The 17,408-nt window shown below is 43.2% G+C and overlaps 1 protein-coding gene across 10 annotated transcripts in view; it reads right to left on the bottom strand.

Annotated features, from left to right (window-relative positions):
* Positions 1 to 17,408, bottom strand: part of AMOT (angiomotin) — a 70,926-nt gene that overhangs the window by 30,562 nt on the left and 22,956 nt on the right. For 9 of the 10 annotated variants that reach the window (XM_070066645.2, XM_008272897.5, XM_089324105.1 and 6 more), the window contains 4 exons: positions 10,470 to 10,977; positions 6,244 to 6,388; positions 4,679 to 4,771; positions 267 to 412 (listed from right to left, as the gene is read on the bottom strand). In XM_070066645.2, coding sequence (XP_069922746.1) covers positions 267 to 412; positions 4,679 to 4,771; positions 6,244 to 6,388; positions 10,470 to 10,631 — 546 coding nt within the window. In that variant the 5' untranslated portion in view covers positions 10,632 to 10,977. Of the gene's footprint in view, positions 1 to 266; positions 413 to 4,678; positions 4,772 to 6,243; positions 6,389 to 10,469; positions 10,978 to 14,241; positions 14,425 to 17,408 lie in introns of those variants that run through there. The other variant, XM_008272899.5, reaches the window with a different exon arrangement.

Genomic DNA, 17,408 nt, shown 5'->3' with positions numbered 1-17,408 from the left:
AGAATTTAGAGTGTACTAGAAACTATCTGATTATATGAATGAGCAAATCACTCTGGTGATTTCCTCTTCTGAAACAAAAGAAATGAACTTACAGACAAAAGAAATCAAAGTCCATTCATATCAATCCAGCTATAACTAGAAGCTGTAGATGGTACCTCCCTGTTAGGGATTATACGGCTGCCCATTCAGCACAATGAGAAAACCAATGCTCTTGAGTTCTCAACTCTCATACCTTCAGGTTCAGATATCACCTAACAAAACCATACCTCTTCTTCCAGCTTTACCACCTTGGCCTGGGCATTGCTCAAGGCCTGGTCTCGGATTTCAATGTGCCGCCTTTGGTCCTCATTGGTAGAACGGGCAGTGGCCAATTCTGCTTCCAGTTTCTCCTTCTCCCGTTGGCTTTCTTTATCTGTCAGGACACAAAATATCAGTACTGCCTGGAGCTGGCTCACAACCTTCACCTGAGCAAAACTGATAAATCAATTCCCATTATTAGAGAGTTTACTCTTCTAGTACACAGCTAAAAGAACCAGAATACTCAAGATCTGGACTTTATCACTGGCTGTACTACAAGTTCCCTGTGTAAATTCAAAAAAGCCACTTAGCAACAACTTAATGGTTGCCATGCAAAAGTAATGAGAAAGTAGATATAAAGTACCATGAAAAGTATTAATCATTAACAAAGAAAGCATGTAGACACATGTGCACATGCACACACACACAGACACACATACACACACATCATAAGAGAAGGTCAGCTTGTCTTCATGATTTTATTCCTTCAAAATGGTCTTGCATTTGCAAAAGAACAATTAAGCCCTGTAAAATTTCCCCACTGTTTTCTCATGACACTACATTAAATAGAACTAAAAAATGACATTTTATGAGATGGATAAGACCTCCAATTCCTCCTAACAACAATTCAAACTTGAAAACTCAGCAACTCTTCTTAGATCCAGAGAAATGAGATCATGGGGCAAATTGCTGTCTTCAAATTTGGAGAGACAGACAGGCAGATATAGAGAATCATAACTCACCAGAGTAGAAAGCCATATGCAAAAATGTCCAGGGGAATCAGTGGAAGGACAGCATAAGCTGAACTGTAATTGATGAATTGCAGGAGGCTTGGTGTGGACAAAACCTCAGCAATTATTCCAGGAGAACTCAGTCACAAGAGTGATCAGAGAAAAATCCCTCAGTGCCCTCAGCAGAGGCAGAGAAAAAGTAACCATTATGTAATATGCCAGGGCCAGCATTAAGTTACTATTGGTGTACTAGGTTAGGCCTACATTTTATGATGCTGGCATCACATATGGATGCCGGTTCAAGACCTGCCAGCTCCACTTCTGATTCAGCTCCCTGCAGATGTGCCTGGGAAAGTAGTGGAAGGTGGTCCAAGTGATTGGCCCCTGCACCCATGTGGAAGACACAGGAAGCTCTGGGCTCTTGGCTTTAGCCTGGCCCAGCCCCAGCTGTTGTGGTGAATTTGGGGAGGGAACCAGTGGATGAAAGACTCTCTCTCTCTCTCTCTCTCTTACTCTGCCTTTTAAACAAATAAAAAATAAATCTTTGAAAAAGAAAGATTCCAAAGCATCCTGTTCTTAAGAAAGCTTGCCCACAAGAAAAACTAATTAATAAGATCCTAACCTATTGGAGTTTTTTTAACCAGAGCACAACTAACCTGGAAGAAGGGAAATATCCAACTCTATACTGCTCTAGCATTCTACATGAGAGAAAGAAATGTTCAATTCCAGCCCTCTCTAGCATTCCTGAACCTAAAGTGATGAAACAAAAAGAGGGTGGCATTGAGAAGAGCAGGTTATGCTGTTGCTGGTGATGTCCACATCCCATATCAGAGTGCTGGTTCAAATCCCAGCAACTCTGCTTCCAATCCTGCTTCCTACTAATGTGCCTGGGAAGGGAGAGGAGGATTGCCCAAGTCCTTGGGCCCCTGCACCCATGTGGGAGACCTGAATGGACTTTTAGGCTCCTGGCTTTCATCTGGCTTACCGCAGCCTTTGAGGCTGTTTGGGGAACTGAACCAGCAAGCAGAAGTTCTCTCCCCCTCTATTTTTGTAACTCTTTCAAATAAATATATCTTTTAAAAAAACAGAAGCACTTGTGAAGTTTACAGTTCAATGATATGAGCTTACTAAAAGACTTAGAGCTAATCATAGAACTGAAGAAAGTTTTCCTTCCTCCCACATCTTATCACATCACTAAAGTCCTATTTATCACAGTTTCTTTCCCTCTCAGACATATGTGTATGCCATTCAACAATAACAACAAAAATGACAGGGAATACTGAAAATCAAAAATACACAGTTTTAAAAGAACAAACATCAATGTTGGAATTATCATACTGAATTTAAAATAATTATGATTATGATGTTAAATGCTCTAATGGAAAAGAGATACAGCATGCAAGAACAGATGAGTAATATGAGCAGAAAGATGGAAGTTATAAAGCTAAAAACGCTGGAGATTAAAACAGAGGTAAAAATATCATATTATTTAAACTCATAATAGTTTTTAAGGATCAAATGATATAATGTATTTATTTAAATGAAAGAAGCATTAGAAAGCACAAATACCAAAGGAAATTACTACATAAGGAAGATGATCATCATCACCTTGATTAATAATGAGAGAAAATCTGTAGCTTCAAAGCATGCTTTTCGTTGTGATGTGACAGATTCTGAATACAAATTCTGTTTTCAGAATGAGAAGGTTGAGACTCCCCTGACAAAATTAGTAAGTCTATGTCTCTGAACCTAAGATTATATTATAGCTACAAGGAACCATGAGTATATGTAGTTATGTCTCATGCTTTTTTAGGTCCTTCTCTTCTTAACTAGGTAGGACAAATATCACACCAGAAACTCAAATTAATAGTTTTGATGTAGATTTAAAGATCAAGGGTTCTTTTTCTTGAGAAGAGCCTTAAGCTTGTAGGAGAAAGTTCAATAGGGCAGTCTTGCCTTCACTCCCGCTGTGATTTTAGGTATCTATTCAAGTGTACCTTGGAAACAAATGAACATTTGCTGAATACTTATTGCATACCAGGCATTGCATTAACTTAATCCTCAGAATAACCATACCAAGGAAGGTATTATTCTCTTCTCCATTTTGCATATGAGAAAATGGAGACTTGGAGAGCTTGACTAACTTGTATAGGATCCCACAATTGGTTAAAATAAAAATCAGTGGCCCAGGGAGACTTTTCAAGAGGGCTTTCTTTTCTCCTGCCACAGTTCCAACCACATAGGGAAAAGAAATTAAAGGGGCCAAGAGTCATATACTCTTCCTTGCCTAGTTCCAGAGCCTATTGATAGTCTTTTGCCCTGATGTTCATGTAGTCTGCTCTATTACATTACCACATTTTATAGACCCTCAGCTAAGCTTCTAGGTCACCTGAAATGCCACCTCTACAGACAGGAGCACAAACTAACAGATCCAGAGCAAGAGTCACATGTTTTGTTTCTCTCTGGGAAACTGCCACCCTCTTTCTGGCAGCAAACTAGCTTCCAGGGTAACTGCCACCACAAAAGCAACTTCACAACAATCCACATCAGGCACTGAGGACACCAGAAAAACTACATTCCTTGCTCTAAAACATAACTGACAAAGGAAGCAGGAGGCTCAAGGAAAAGAGAGAGAAAAAAAATCCATTCTGAATCCAGAGCACAACAGAGCAACCCAGGAAGAAAGGGGAGTATTGTAAGTGAAAATCAAACAAACTTGTAAAAGCTGACTGGAAACTGCATGGAATGACTTGAAAGGGTCATCTGGAGACCTAGCAAAGATGGAAGAGACTGACAAGTCCCCACCAAGCATGACTACAACCAGAGCTGCACAGAGGTGCCTGGAGGTGGCATAAACAACTATGGGCATCTGCAGAAATGAGGAGGAGAGTTTATCTGTTTAATTCTCCTTGTGGATTCAATCCACTATGAAGTTTTTAATGGTGATTTTATTTGTGTCAATTAGAATGAATTGGGCATTGTCTAGCTGGGTGGAGTCCATTAGGGACTGATAAAGAAGAGGATTAATTCATTGCCACTGTCCCAGGAGAATTTCCACACAAAGCAAATAATTAAGAGGGAGACACAGCTTGCCCTGCCCCACACCCTCCAACTATGCAACTAGTTCACACCATAGCAGTGCCCCCCTTAGAGCTATCCTTGCAACCTGCCACTGTGTAATGCTATTTAAAAATATATGCATATATATACATATACATATAGGTATACATATATTACTACCAGATGTTTCGCTCAGAGAGCCCCAGTTACTTGCTAGGCATTCCAAACTCCAGTTGTCAATCTGGCATGTTAATCTCATTACTGCCAGAGCCAGCACCTGGATTCTATGAAGAAAACCCCATTAAGACATCCCGTGGTCACCAACATCCTTTCTTCAGCTAGCCATGACCACAGCAAGGATTTCTTGGGCTTCTCTGGCTTAATACAGAAGAAGCCATTTGATGTCACTAGATGAACATTTCTTGAATATGTATTATAGATAAGCAAGCAGCCTTCTTGGCCTAAGAGGAAAAGAACAGAATCTTCCAATTTCATGCCTGAACAGGAAAAGGAATCCCCAGGTGACATTCACTCTGCCATGGCTTTTCATTGCTCCCACCCACACCTGCACCTGAAACTTTCAGACTTACTTTTGGCGAAGAGCTGAGAGATAGTTTTTCTGGTATCCTCTGACCCCTCATACTCCTTCTCCGCAAGTTGCTTGTTGGCAGTCTCTAGACGCTCTGTGGAATTTGGAGACAATCAACAGGGCCCCAGATAAAAAATTCCAAGCACATGCTGTTTGTCTTCTAAATTCTGACCTTTGGCAAAACAGGCCTATTTCTTCTTGTTAAACAGGAATGGGTGACACAGACATAGGTTTGCAAATGTGAATCTCAAGACACTAGTAGCCCATGGCAGAGAAAGAGGAGGTCAGTACTTTTAACACTTTCACTCCTCAATGCCAAAACCTAGGTGAAAGGAAAAAAAAAAAAAAACAGATGCTGGGGTGAGCACTTGGCCTAGTAGTTAAAAATGCTCACATCCTACATTGCAGTGCCTGAGTTTGAGTCTCAGCTCCACTCCCATCTCAGCTTTCTGTTAATGCACATCCTAAGAGGCAGTGACAGGACTTGAGGAAACTGGATTAAGTTTCTGGCTCCCAGAGTCAGTCTCATGGGGCAGGCACAGTGATGCAGCAGGTTAAGCTGCTACCTGTGACACCGGCATCCCAGATGGGTGTCAATTTGAGTCTCAACTGCTTCATTTCAGATCCAGCTTCCTGATACTGGCCCTGGGAAAGCAGTAGATTATGGCCCAAGTACTTGAGCCCCTGCCACCCGTGTGGGAGACCCAACCCTAGCTGCTGAGGACATTTGGGAAGCGAACCAGCAAATGGAAGATCTCGTTCTCTCTCTCTCTCTCTCAAAAATGAAAGTCAGAGTTATACACAGAGAGAAGGAGAGGCAGAGAGAGAGAGAGAGAGTCTTCCATCCACTGGTTCACTCCCCAGTTGCCTGCAACAGCCGAAGCCAAGAGCCAGAGGCTTCTTCCAGATCTCCCACGTGGATGCAGGGGCCCAAGGACTTGGGCCATCCTCTACTGCTTTCCCAGGCCATAGCAGAGAGCTGGATCAGAAGTGGAACAGCCGGGACTAGAACTGGTGCCCATATGGGATGCTGGCACTGCAGGCTGCAGCTTTACTCGCTACACCAAAGCGCTGGCCCCAATAAATAAATCTTTAAAAAGCATTTTCCACCACCCCCAATGTTGTCATGTGAAAGTAAAAGAGAATGAGTTCTAGAAATAACAGAGGGCATTACCATTTCAAGCTTGCAAAGCCAAAAAAAACATGCATTTGCCAATCATATAAAAGGAAAAGAGGCAGCACTAATTGCCAGGGCAGATCAGGTAGATCCAGAAGTCCCAGGAGGAATTCTGACTGATTAACACATCAGCTCACAGCTCTGAAGGCCAATCAGGCATATCCTCCCACTTTGATTAAGCAAGCTTGAGGCCAGGTAGTATGGCAGTCATCCAAAATTAGCCTGACATATGGCCTGAAATTTACTGACCCATCCAGTGGGCTGGACAGCCCCAAAGCCTAGTGGGATCCTCCTCAGTTCCGGCCTTCAGCCCTGGCTTTCCATCCTGTAGCTGTTTGGGAAGCACAAAGACAAATCCCTTGATTCCCTCACCTCTCAGATCTCCTCACCTCTCAGATCCCTGTTGAAATCATGCATCCTTCGAATCTCGCCTTCCAGCTTATTTCTCATGGCTTTCTCCAGAGCCTCTCTTTTAGATGATGACTTCACCAGGTTCTCATATGCTTCTGAGACACGCTGGATTTCGGTCTCCACCTGAATAAGAAAAGGGAAGGTAGAAGTAATGGTAGGAAGCTGATGGGGAAGATGGTCTGAAAATATATATGCAAAGCCTTGCTTAACAGCTTGTTCCAGGGCTTGCAGATGGCCAGAAGGCAAATATAACACAGATAGGAAAAGTTTCAAGGAAGGATTTCCAAGTTCAACCATAAAATCAATAATTAATGCATGGCATTATAAGTTTTCCTCAGGTTAAAAAATATAATAGTAGTTTCTGCCTTCAGAGAAGGTGGTAAGATAAAACAAAATTTCATAAAGAAATTTTAATTTCTTATTGAAATTTTTATTTGGAAAATATTAATAATGGTGTATATAGTATATAAATAACTTTATTCCAGGCCATTCAAAGGGTTTTCACATGTCTGTTTCAATTTGTCCTAATCTCTTGGCAGAGGAAAAAAGGTACATTGCCTTTCCTTTCCCAAGAGCAAGTAAATGGCAGAGATAAATCCTAACAACACTAAGCTTGACCCTAATGCTGTAGTTCAATTCCATTTAACAAACATTTAATATGGGCCCAAATATTTGCAAGAACTCTCTAAAGCACTGTGGGGTGTATAAATATGAATAAGATCATTATTGTCCTCAAGGAGCTTTCTGTCAAATCAAGTGAAAGAACATCAGGCAAAATACAGAAGTCTAAAAAAAAAGGTAGTAGTGCTATCAAGTACAGAGAAGGAAGAAGTTATTCCTGATTGGGGGTTGGGAGGGGAGAACAATTTCTTAGAGGAGGTGACATTTAGAGTCAGATCCTGAACACTGGATCGGATTTCAATGAGCAGAGGTGAGGGGAAGGATATTCTATTCTGAGTGATCAAAATGCATTCTCAGAATGACCAGTAGTCTAATTTGGCTGGACACAGTGGAGGACACAGAGGGAACCTGACAAGATATGGCTGCAAAGAGACTGGAGTCAGATAATAAGAAAGTTTTAATGCCAAGCATTTGGACTTTATCCTGTAGTCAGTGGGAAACCAGTACAGATTTTTTAACAGAAATTCATGAATGGAGCTGTATTTTATGACACCTCTACAAATCTTATAAAATGAAAAAAAAAAAAACACAAAGAGAAAGAGTCTTGCCCTGAATCAACCAGAATCAGGAAGAAAACAAGAAATCAGACTCTAGAGTTTTCTGAAACCAGTTAGCTCCACTGCACATAAAATAATGAGAGATATTTGCATATCATTTGTATAAGACAAATAAACCCCATGGCCTATTAAGCATTTCCAAGTTAAATTTGACTCCTGCAACCATGCTGCATTCCTTTTCAGTTTTCTACTACCCTCTGGAACAAAGCCTAGGGTACTTTTGGGGGAAAAAGACCAGGCCCCAGTGGGATGCTGGGGGAAAGGTAAGGTTACCAAACATCTCAGATTCAACCTGCTCCCTTCTCCAAAATTCTGCCTGAGACAAGACTGCCTGCAAACAAATGAGACTTATACCACTGAAAAGAGCAGACTTGAAAGTGTTTTTCTCTTTGCAGATGGCACCAAGATAGCAGCACAGAAGGTGAAAACTGGTGAATGGCATTTAGAGACAAGATCAGTGAGACCTGTGCCTGATGAAGCTCTTGCAAGAAATTCAAGTGCTGGGTAGAGAAAATAAACATTTCCATTTGAAATGCTGGCTTACTCTGGGCTGCATTCAGAGCGAAGTTTTCCAGTTCCTCACCATAGACTACAGCTGGGGTGGGCAGTCCCTTCACTCAAGGCATTTGGACTGCAATTTTCAGATCTTGTACCCATATTGCCTGAGCTTGCTGTGGAAATACCATGCTCTCCCAAAGGCAAGAGTCAGATGTGTCAATAGGGCCTTCCAGGAAAAGGACTCACAGAACATAAGCACTGGCTTGGTCTGGGTGATGGTAGGGCATGATAGAACATGGCAGCAGGTTTCCAGACTATTCTGTCTACTTATACCCATGGTGAACCTCAACCTTCTAATTTTTCCAGTACCACCTGCAATCTACCGTTTTCCTCCCACTTTGCTTTTCCTCTTCTACTTCACCTGTCCATTTACTCTATTTTAACATTGGTTTGATTCCCTCCACCCTACCTCCAACACTCAAGCTGTGCATACTACACTTATTGAAAGCATTTTTCTCAATCCTAGGAAGCAATGACAAAGCTATTGCGCTCCTTTTCCTTGTTACTGCGCTCCCCACTCCCCCATCGCCCCTGAAAAAAAAATCATCATGGATCCTTCGGCAAAGAGAGTTTTAGAAAGTGGGCTCATCCTTCAGTGGCTGTATCAAAGATGTGCCAGGACCACTTCACATAGTTTGGGTGTGGCTGTCAATGGTTAATCTAATCATCCACATAGGGTTTTTGATGCCTGGATATAAATAATATTGTGTTAATGTAATGGTTGGGAGGGGATGAGTAAAATTTAAAATCAGGGCAAAGCCAGGAAGAAACAGCTCTCATCCATACCACCCACCAACCCCCATGCAGATTTGGGAAAACTGGGCGGGGGGGGGAGGACTTTCTGACTACATAAAAGGACAGCTTAGGATAACCTCTCTTCTTTAGGACCCAGAAATTTCCATCTAGTGTCTCTTAAGGACAGAGTTGTCAAACAATACAAGGCAGCCTCTCCTCCCTAGGACGATCAAACTACATGAGCCCCACAATGACAAAAGCTGAAAAGAGGCTGCCAAAATCATAACCTTATTCACCAACAGCCACTGGAAGGGAAGAGCTAAGGTTCCTAGCTTGGGGCACTCAAGAACTAAAGTCCCAGCTGCAGGAGACAGGAGGGGCCCAGGGAAGAATGTGATCTGGGAACACACACCACTTTTTCTGCTTCCTCAGCCTAGGGCTGTCACCTGTCACCCAGCCTTGGTGCTAAAACCCTCTTACCCCCCACATACACCAGAGAAAAAGAGCAGATGTTGATTCTGAGCTGCAGGGTAGGACCAGGGCAAAAAGTGGTGTTGAAAAGGAGTTAGTATGAGAACTGCCACTAGGAAAAGCAAGCTTTTCAATAGAGAATGGTTTAAGTCCTTGGGCCTCTGCACCCACATGGGAGACCCAGAAGAAGCCTCTGGCTCCTGGCTTCAGATTGGCATAGCTCTGGCTATTGTGGCCAACTGAGGAGTGAATCAGCAGATGGAAGATCTTTCTCTCTCTCTCTCTCTCTCTCTCTTTCTCTGCCTCTCCTTCTCTCTTTCTCTGCCTCTCCTTCTCTCTGTGTAACTCTAACTTTCAAATAAATAAATCTTTATAAAAAAAAAAAAAGAAAGAAAAGCAAGCTTTTTCCAGAACAAGGCAGCACAGGCTCTAATTTCAACCAGTGAGATTGTTCTAGGAAACATGGTTTTATATTGAAGATTCAAATTCATATTTTGGGAACTATAATCAAAACAAAAAGGCTGAAAATGCTGGCAAGCCCCCCACCTTCATAGACATCACCAGTATTCTTGATCCTAGGAAGAAATATCCCATTCTTTTAAAATTCTAGAACAATGAATTAAATTCATTTCATAAATGTAAAATGTTCCTTCTTCTAGACAGATAGGCAGGAGGCTTTTTCCAAAGTTTGACCCATATTTAACCTGCAGACATAAGAATCCTGAAGACTTGCCCATAAGTAATGCAGGCACCTACAGGCAGAGACTTTTATATGGATATTAAACAAATCCAATGAATAAGATTTAAAGGAGATGCTAGGCCAGCGCCGCGGCTCACTAGGCTAATCCTCCACCTTACAGCGCCGGCACACCGGGTTCCAGTCCCGGTCGGGGCGCCGGATTCTGTCCCGGTTGCCCCTCTTCCAGGCCAGCTCTCTGCTGTGGCCAGGGAGTGCAGTGGAGGATGGCCCAAGTGCTTGGGCCCTGCACCCCATGGGAGACCAGGATAAGTACCTGGCTCCTGCCATTGGATCAGCGCAGTGCGCCGGCCACAGCGTGCCGGCCGCGGCGGCCATTGGAGGGTGAACCAACGGCAAAGGAAGACCTTTCTCTCTGTCTCTCTTTCTCACTGTCCACTCTGCCTGTCAAAAAAAAAAAAAAAACAATAAAGGAGATGCTAACATTCCCAAACAGAATCCTCACCTTCTGTAGTCTTGCCACCTTCTCATAGCATCCTTCCAACTCTTGCCGCAAGTTGCGGTTCTCATCAGAGAGGATCTCCACCATCTGCTGGGCTCTGGAAACAATAGCAAAAGGGTCTGCTGGCATGGGCTGGTAAGAAGCAGACTGCTGAGCACGAGGCATAGCTGAATAGGTGTCTCCTGGCTGTGGCTGTTGCTGTTGCTGCTGCTGGTGATGGTGGTGATGGTGTGATTGCTGTTGCTGTTGCTGCTGCTGACTCAGGCCAGGCTGGGGAAGACGGTAATGATCCCCTTGGTGAGCCTGATTAGGAAGGAAATGCTGTTGTGGCCTAGGCAGGTGAGCTGAGTGGTCTCCTTGGTTTGGGACCAAGGAGTGTTGAGCAGGAGACAATCTAGTGGATGGTGGAGACTGCAGCAAAGGCAAGGAACCCCCAGACGTCAGGGAAGACGTAGGGCTATGCGGCTGAGAGTTTCTGGCTGACAATGGCAATGAGATGTCCTGTGTTGGCCTGTAAAACAAGAAGGGCAGGCTCAGGTGAAGTTTTCTCCTAAGTCACTTAGGGAGAAAGGCACAAGAAAGTGACATGAGAGGCCTTCTGGTGCCTCTGGACACCTGCAAAATGAGGAGCAGGCAGCATTAGACTATGGGTTCTCTGCAAAGACTTCTACAATCCTACCATGACTCTGCTGGACAGACAGAAGTGTGATCTCAAGACGGACAACCTCTAGGCACTTTGAAAATCTAAGTGATGTACAGCTATGTTCTCGTTGCTCAAGTCTACGCATTTTAAATGATTCTTCCACATGGCAAATTTCATGTCATGTCACTATTTTAAACTAAACCTTTCCTGACATTATGAATGTGATCCAGTACATATAAAGATTCAAATTCAGTAAACAGGTTTCACTTGCCCAGAAGGAAACAACAAACAGCTGTCCCCCAAAAGGGTCTCATCTTGCTATCTGTAACTTCTTGTGATAATTCATCAAAAAAGTTACAAGGATATATAGGTACTCATTATATTAGAGACAACAAATAATTATGAATTCCAGTTATGAAAAATTGAATAATGCCCATCAGCAATAACAATATCAAGACTGAGAGGAAGTTACAGGCAATTTCATGACATTCATGACACTATTTTTGATGTACTAAATGACAAAATCTAAGTACCAGAAAGATCATCAAGAATTGTATTGGTCCAGCCCTGTCAGATAGAAGAGGAAACTGAGGCCTAGTGAGAGGAAGTTAACTGCCAAATATTAGGAGTACATTAGTAGTAACAACAGGCTAGAATACTTCTTTCCCAATTTCCATTTTCTGGCTCTTTCCCCTGCCATAATACACTGATTTCTGTGCATTGATGTTTAGATTCCCAGCCTATTGCTCTGAGAAAGTTCCAGGAAGAGCACTTTGGTTATATTGTTTAATCTGGCTCTCTCATTTTTGTCCCTAATTATTAGATACAGACTACTAATACCTAGGTACAAATAATTCTTACCTAATGACTACTAGCCATTAAAAGAAACAATCAGAGTAGGCAGATGGATTACTTCCTCCATCACCACCATCAGGAAGAACATCTGTCAGTGTACACTGAAGACAAAAAGCTTGCTCACCTCCACCCCATGCCCAACTAACCTCATATGCCCCCCATGTCCCATGGACACTTGTCCTACCAGTTGATATTTCTCAATCCAGGGAAGACAGATGGCTAAGAACATGGGATTTGGATCCTAACAGAGAAAGTTTGGAGACTGTTCCTGCTGCCTACCAGCTATTTAACCTTACTCAAATTACTTAATCTGCATGAGCCTGTTTTGTTCCTGAGATTGCAAATGAATTGCAAAAATACTGGGATCTTCTCATTTTTTAAGTGAAGAAGAATTATAGCCTCTTATCTACCTCCCAGTGAGATGAGTTGACCTTATTAGTGATTTTACTTATGGGATAGCCATTTAATCTTTGCATTAAATTGCATAAAGTTCATGGAAGAACTGGGACAAATGACAAGGAGCAATTAACTTTCAACTGGAAATCCAGACACTAAAGCACATGCCTCCCGCATACACTCCAGTTACTGTTATTTTTCATTTACTTACCCCTACAAGGCAGCCTCACTGTAAGGATATCCTACATCTGTAAGACCACTCCAAACACTTGCTCATGGATACGCAATAACCTAGATGTTAACAAGAGCCTTCAAAACTGCACAAACTCTGAATTCATGTCCCTCAACTCATTCTATGAATCTGATGTACCCACATTATTTAAATTTCATACATGTGTCACTATAAATAATTACTGAATACTGATACAAATTACTTGGGCACAGAGGAATTTATATGGTACTCATGACTACCATTGGAAAGTTGCCTCCTTACTTAATCTTTATCTCCAAGAACTCAAAGCACTCTTCAAAGGCCTGGGAGCTGTTCATAAACTGATTTGTTGAAGAGTTCCCATTGTCTATGCCATGGATCTTCAGTATTCTCACAGCTAAACACAGACAATGTACTCTCTTTCTTCTAAGATTAAAAGCTATTAAAATGTCTATATATCCCTAGAAGGAAAATAAAATGTCCTAGGATTTGCTGGGAACTTCTGTATCTCTTCAACAAAAGAGAGGAGCTAAAATTCCATGTTCAAGCCAGCTCTCAAAATTTAGAAGACAAAGTCACTATATTAATCTTCATCTTCTGTCCCAGGATTTTGACACCCAAGACCTGCAAGTTGTACTCTGTTAAAAACACCCAGTTCTGAACTGGGCTTTCTCCCCACAGTTCCCCTGGGGCCCATCAGGCAAGCCAGGCTTCTCTCTCAAACAGTTCAGACTAGGCCTCAGGCTTCCCTCCTGCCTGGAGGCTGGGAGGCGTCTCCATACCCCCACAGCACACGGCCTTCCCCTCCCACCAGCCTCAGGAAGGAGGAGACCGCAAAGGAGGTCTCCAGGGTCAGAAAAACCTAGGACAAAGATAAGCAGAGACAAGGCAGCTGCCCAGCAGTTCCCCAGCCTGGAAAAGGAAGCAGATATCAATGCACTGAGATGTTGGGACAACCAAGGCAATCTTGTCACTGGCAGATAGATTTGCAATCAAGCAAGGGCTTGGGCAGTTGCAGAAATAGAGAAGGGCCTGCAGTGAAGGAACACCATCTGGGCTCCACCACCCGTCTAGCACAACAAACAGGACACTATTAACACAGGAGACGGGTCCCTTTGAAAAGAGGGGACTCAGGGACAGGAGAGGGAGAGAAGGGGATGGAATATCAGAGGAAGCAAAAATACACACAAGATTAAACAATAGTAACAGTAAAACCCATAATAATAAAAGCAGCAATCAGGTGAGCGGCTTACTCTCCAGGTCCTTCCACCACACAGCAGCTGGACTGCTCCCCACTGACACATTAACCAGGAAGCACAAGTCACCCACAGACAATAGAATCACGTGTCTCCTGGAAGCTCTGACTGGCCTCCCTGCCCCTTCCCTCCCTCCCTTCATCCTGCTCCTTCCTTCCAAAGGATCGGTGCTCTGCTGAAAAGGGGACTTGGCATACACGCAAAGGCCAGTGAGGAAAGTCACAGTCCTCCCAGCAACAGCTGTTGGGGATGCAAGGGGGAAGTAAAAGTTGGGTCCTTCCAGCTGACACAGCACCTAGCACCCTTGTCACCTGGAGGGCTGGGAGCCCTCATTCCCCCCTGCCACACACACATGTACACACACACTCTACATCGCTGGCCCATGCGTGTGCAAGCCCACACACACACTCTCACCATAGCAGTTGCCAACGACCTCGTGGAACCCAGTTTCCTCTCACCACAGAACCTCTGCTGCCCACAGACACTGCGCCTTTCCTGGGTTCTGTGAGCGTGAGCTTGTGAGTGCTGGAGTGGCTGCAAACACCAGATGGTTTCTCTTGCACAACCAGCTCGGCTCTGAACTAGAGTCAGGCCCCCTCAGAGGCCACAGCACAAGGATTTCAAGAAACCACAGATCTGGGCAGGATTTCAACAATTGAAAGGAGGTGGCTGCTTTGTAAACAGAAATGATTTAATTTTTAAAAGTAGTTGATAAATGTATAAACCCAGCATGCAAAAAAAGGCTCAGCACTTAGGAAGACAAAGATCTAGAAATTTAAAAATTCTTCGGATGGCTTGGCCCTACTTCCTTTCTGGAGTTCTGGGCATTCAAGGTATTTATTTTTCAAGTGGGGAGGAGGGCATAGGGAAGATGACGTAATCAAAGGATTGTTTAAAACTTTTGTGTTCATTTTAACAGCAAATCTCCAGCATTTCACTGCATTTCTAAAGGCAAAGTTTCTTTTTTTTTTTTTTACAGCAATTTGCCCCCAAATTTGCTTTTCATCCTGATCTCTGAATTGTGGATTAAGAACTAGGACTAACTGGAGCTAGCAGCAATTACTTCAAAAAATATTCACAAACTATAGGAGGGATAATCAAAAAGTTCATGACAAAATGCATATTATGAAAAAACAGTGCATAGATTTCAAAGATTTCTGCATCAGGGCAGGCATTTGACACAGCAATTAAGCTGCTGCCAGGACACCAGCAAACCATGTCAATGTGCATGAGTTAGAGTCCCAGCTCTGCTCCAGATTCCAGTTCCCTTCTAATGCACGCCCTAGGAAGCAACAGGTGATGGCTCAAATACTTGGGTCCCTGCCACCCACATGGAAGACCCAGATTGAGTTTCAGGCTCCTGGCTTCAGCTTGGCCCAGCTCTGGCTGTTGTAGGTATTTGGGGAGAACACCAGCAGATGGAAGCTCTCTGCCTGTCTGTGTGTCTTTCTGTCTCTCTCTCTGCCTCTTAAATAAGTTAAATAAATTTTAAAAAATTTAAAATTGTACCAAACTTATCTTTTAATTCCATTTTGCATACATTTTTGGAAATATACTTGAATAGCTACTTGATTAAAAGGGGAAAAAAAGAAAGAAAAATGTGTCATCACCTAAAAGCAGTATGCTTTAGGAAAGCATTTCAACTACCTTTCTGTAACTAATAATTCAACAATTGGTGCCACTTCCTCATGCAGAATCTGCGGGAATTTCACATCCAGAATTTGCCTGATGGAGACCCAAATTTGATACAAAGCATACTCCAACTAGCACCATTTAAGTTTGATTATTCATCAAGTACATTAAGCACTCTGCTCCTATTTCATAAAGAAAAACTGTTACAGCCAATGTCTTTGTGAAAATATTGATCAAGAAAGGATAGTCCAGGGCCAGCGCTGTGGCACAGTAGGTTAATCCTCTGCCTGGGATGTCGGCATCCCATATGGACACCAGTTCTAGTCCCAACTGCTGCTCTTCCCATCTAACTCTCTGCTACGGCCTGGGAAAGCAATAGAAGATGGCCCAAGCACTTGAGCCCCTGCACCCACATGGGAGACCTGGGAGAAGCTCCTGGCTCCTGGCTTCAGATCAGCCCAGCTCTGGCCCTTGCAGCCATTTAGGGAGGGAACCAGTGGATGGCAGACCTTTCTGTCTGTCTCCCCCTCTTACTGTCTGTAACTCTTCCTCTCAAATAAAAAAAAAAAAAAAAAAAAAAAAAAACTAAATTAAAAAAAAAAAAAGCATAGGTCAGCCTGGACTCTGTTGCTCTGGAGGATCGAAAAAGAGTGATCCATTGATAACTTATGAGGCAGGAGAAAACACAGCTATCTTTCTAGAAAATAAATGCAGCTAAATCGCTCTGGTTGGTTTAATCAACACAGAAAGGGGGAAAAAAAACCCTCTTTGTCTCCTTATTATCTAGGAAGATCAAAGGGTTTTTCCATCTAGCTTCAATCACTATGGGAGTCATAGCAGATCACAAACAATACTGGTGAATGACTTCTGAAAATTGCTTTCCTGGGAAGGCAGGCCACGCAGTAAGTGGGGTTTTGGCTTGCTTCTGCTTCATGCCATAGCTTACACACTCCTCTCGCAAAAGGCAACAGACAACAACCAATTGAGGCATGGAGGGGGTCCCATAGACTCTCCCATACTAATAGGAAAAATAAGATATTTGCTCTCCAGCTTCACTGCCATTTTGCCTTCTTGAATGGGCTTCCATTAAGCCTAGTTGTCTAGCAGGCCAATCCACTGTGGATCTTCTGTTTCACTGGGCATGTGGAAGCTGGGATCTTGCTCTCATTGAAAACTGAATGCTCTGGGGCCAGTGCTGTGGTGCAGTGGGATAAAGCCTTGGCCTAAAGCACCGGCATCCCTTATAGGTACCAGTTCTACACCCAGCTGCTCCTCTTCAGATCCAGCTCTCTGCTATGGCCTGGGAAAGCAGTAGAAGATGGCCCAAGTCTTTGGGTCCCTGCAACCATGTGGGAGATCCACAAGAAGCTCCTGGGTCCTGCCTTCAGATCAGCTCAGCTCTAGCCTTTGTGGCCATCTGTGGAGTGAACCAGCGGATGGAAGACCTATCTTCTCTGTCTCTACCTCTCTCTGTAACTCTGTCTTTCAAATAAAATAAGTCTTGAAAAACAAACAAACAAAAAAAAAAAACCTGAATGCTCTGTCCCTTATCCAATTTCTTGTTCCAAGACACTTTATCAGAACTTAAGCTCCTGCTTTGAAGGCTATCCAGAGGTGGTTGAAAAAGGTTAGGAAATCAATCTGGATTAAGGAGGGAAAAGGCCTACACTGGTAATGTTAGGGGTGGAGCTCAAAGTGAATTGCATCAGGCTAAAAAAAGGGACCTGAAGGAGGAAAAAATGAAACCCAAGAAACCAGGTGCCTTCTCTTACCTTCACCCTACTCCACCCACTGAATGCTTTCACTCCTGAGGAACCTGAGGAACTTCAAGCCAAGAGATTCTTTCCCAAATGAGCAAGGAAGGGACAGGAGGTAAAGGACTTCAAATCTTATGGCCAGCCATCCTTACACATAGAAGCAGGGCAGGAACATCATACATAACTGCCATC

The sequence above is a fragment of the Oryctolagus cuniculus genome, chromosome X (assembly GCF_051225735.1).
Source record: "Oryctolagus cuniculus isolate XC-2025 breed Fujian yellow rabbit chromosome X, ASM5122573v1, whole genome shotgun sequence".
NCBI classification, from domain to species: Eukaryota; Metazoa; Chordata; class Mammalia; order Lagomorpha; family Leporidae; genus Oryctolagus; species Oryctolagus cuniculus.
This window is presented reverse-complemented; position numbering and strand designations above follow the sequence as displayed.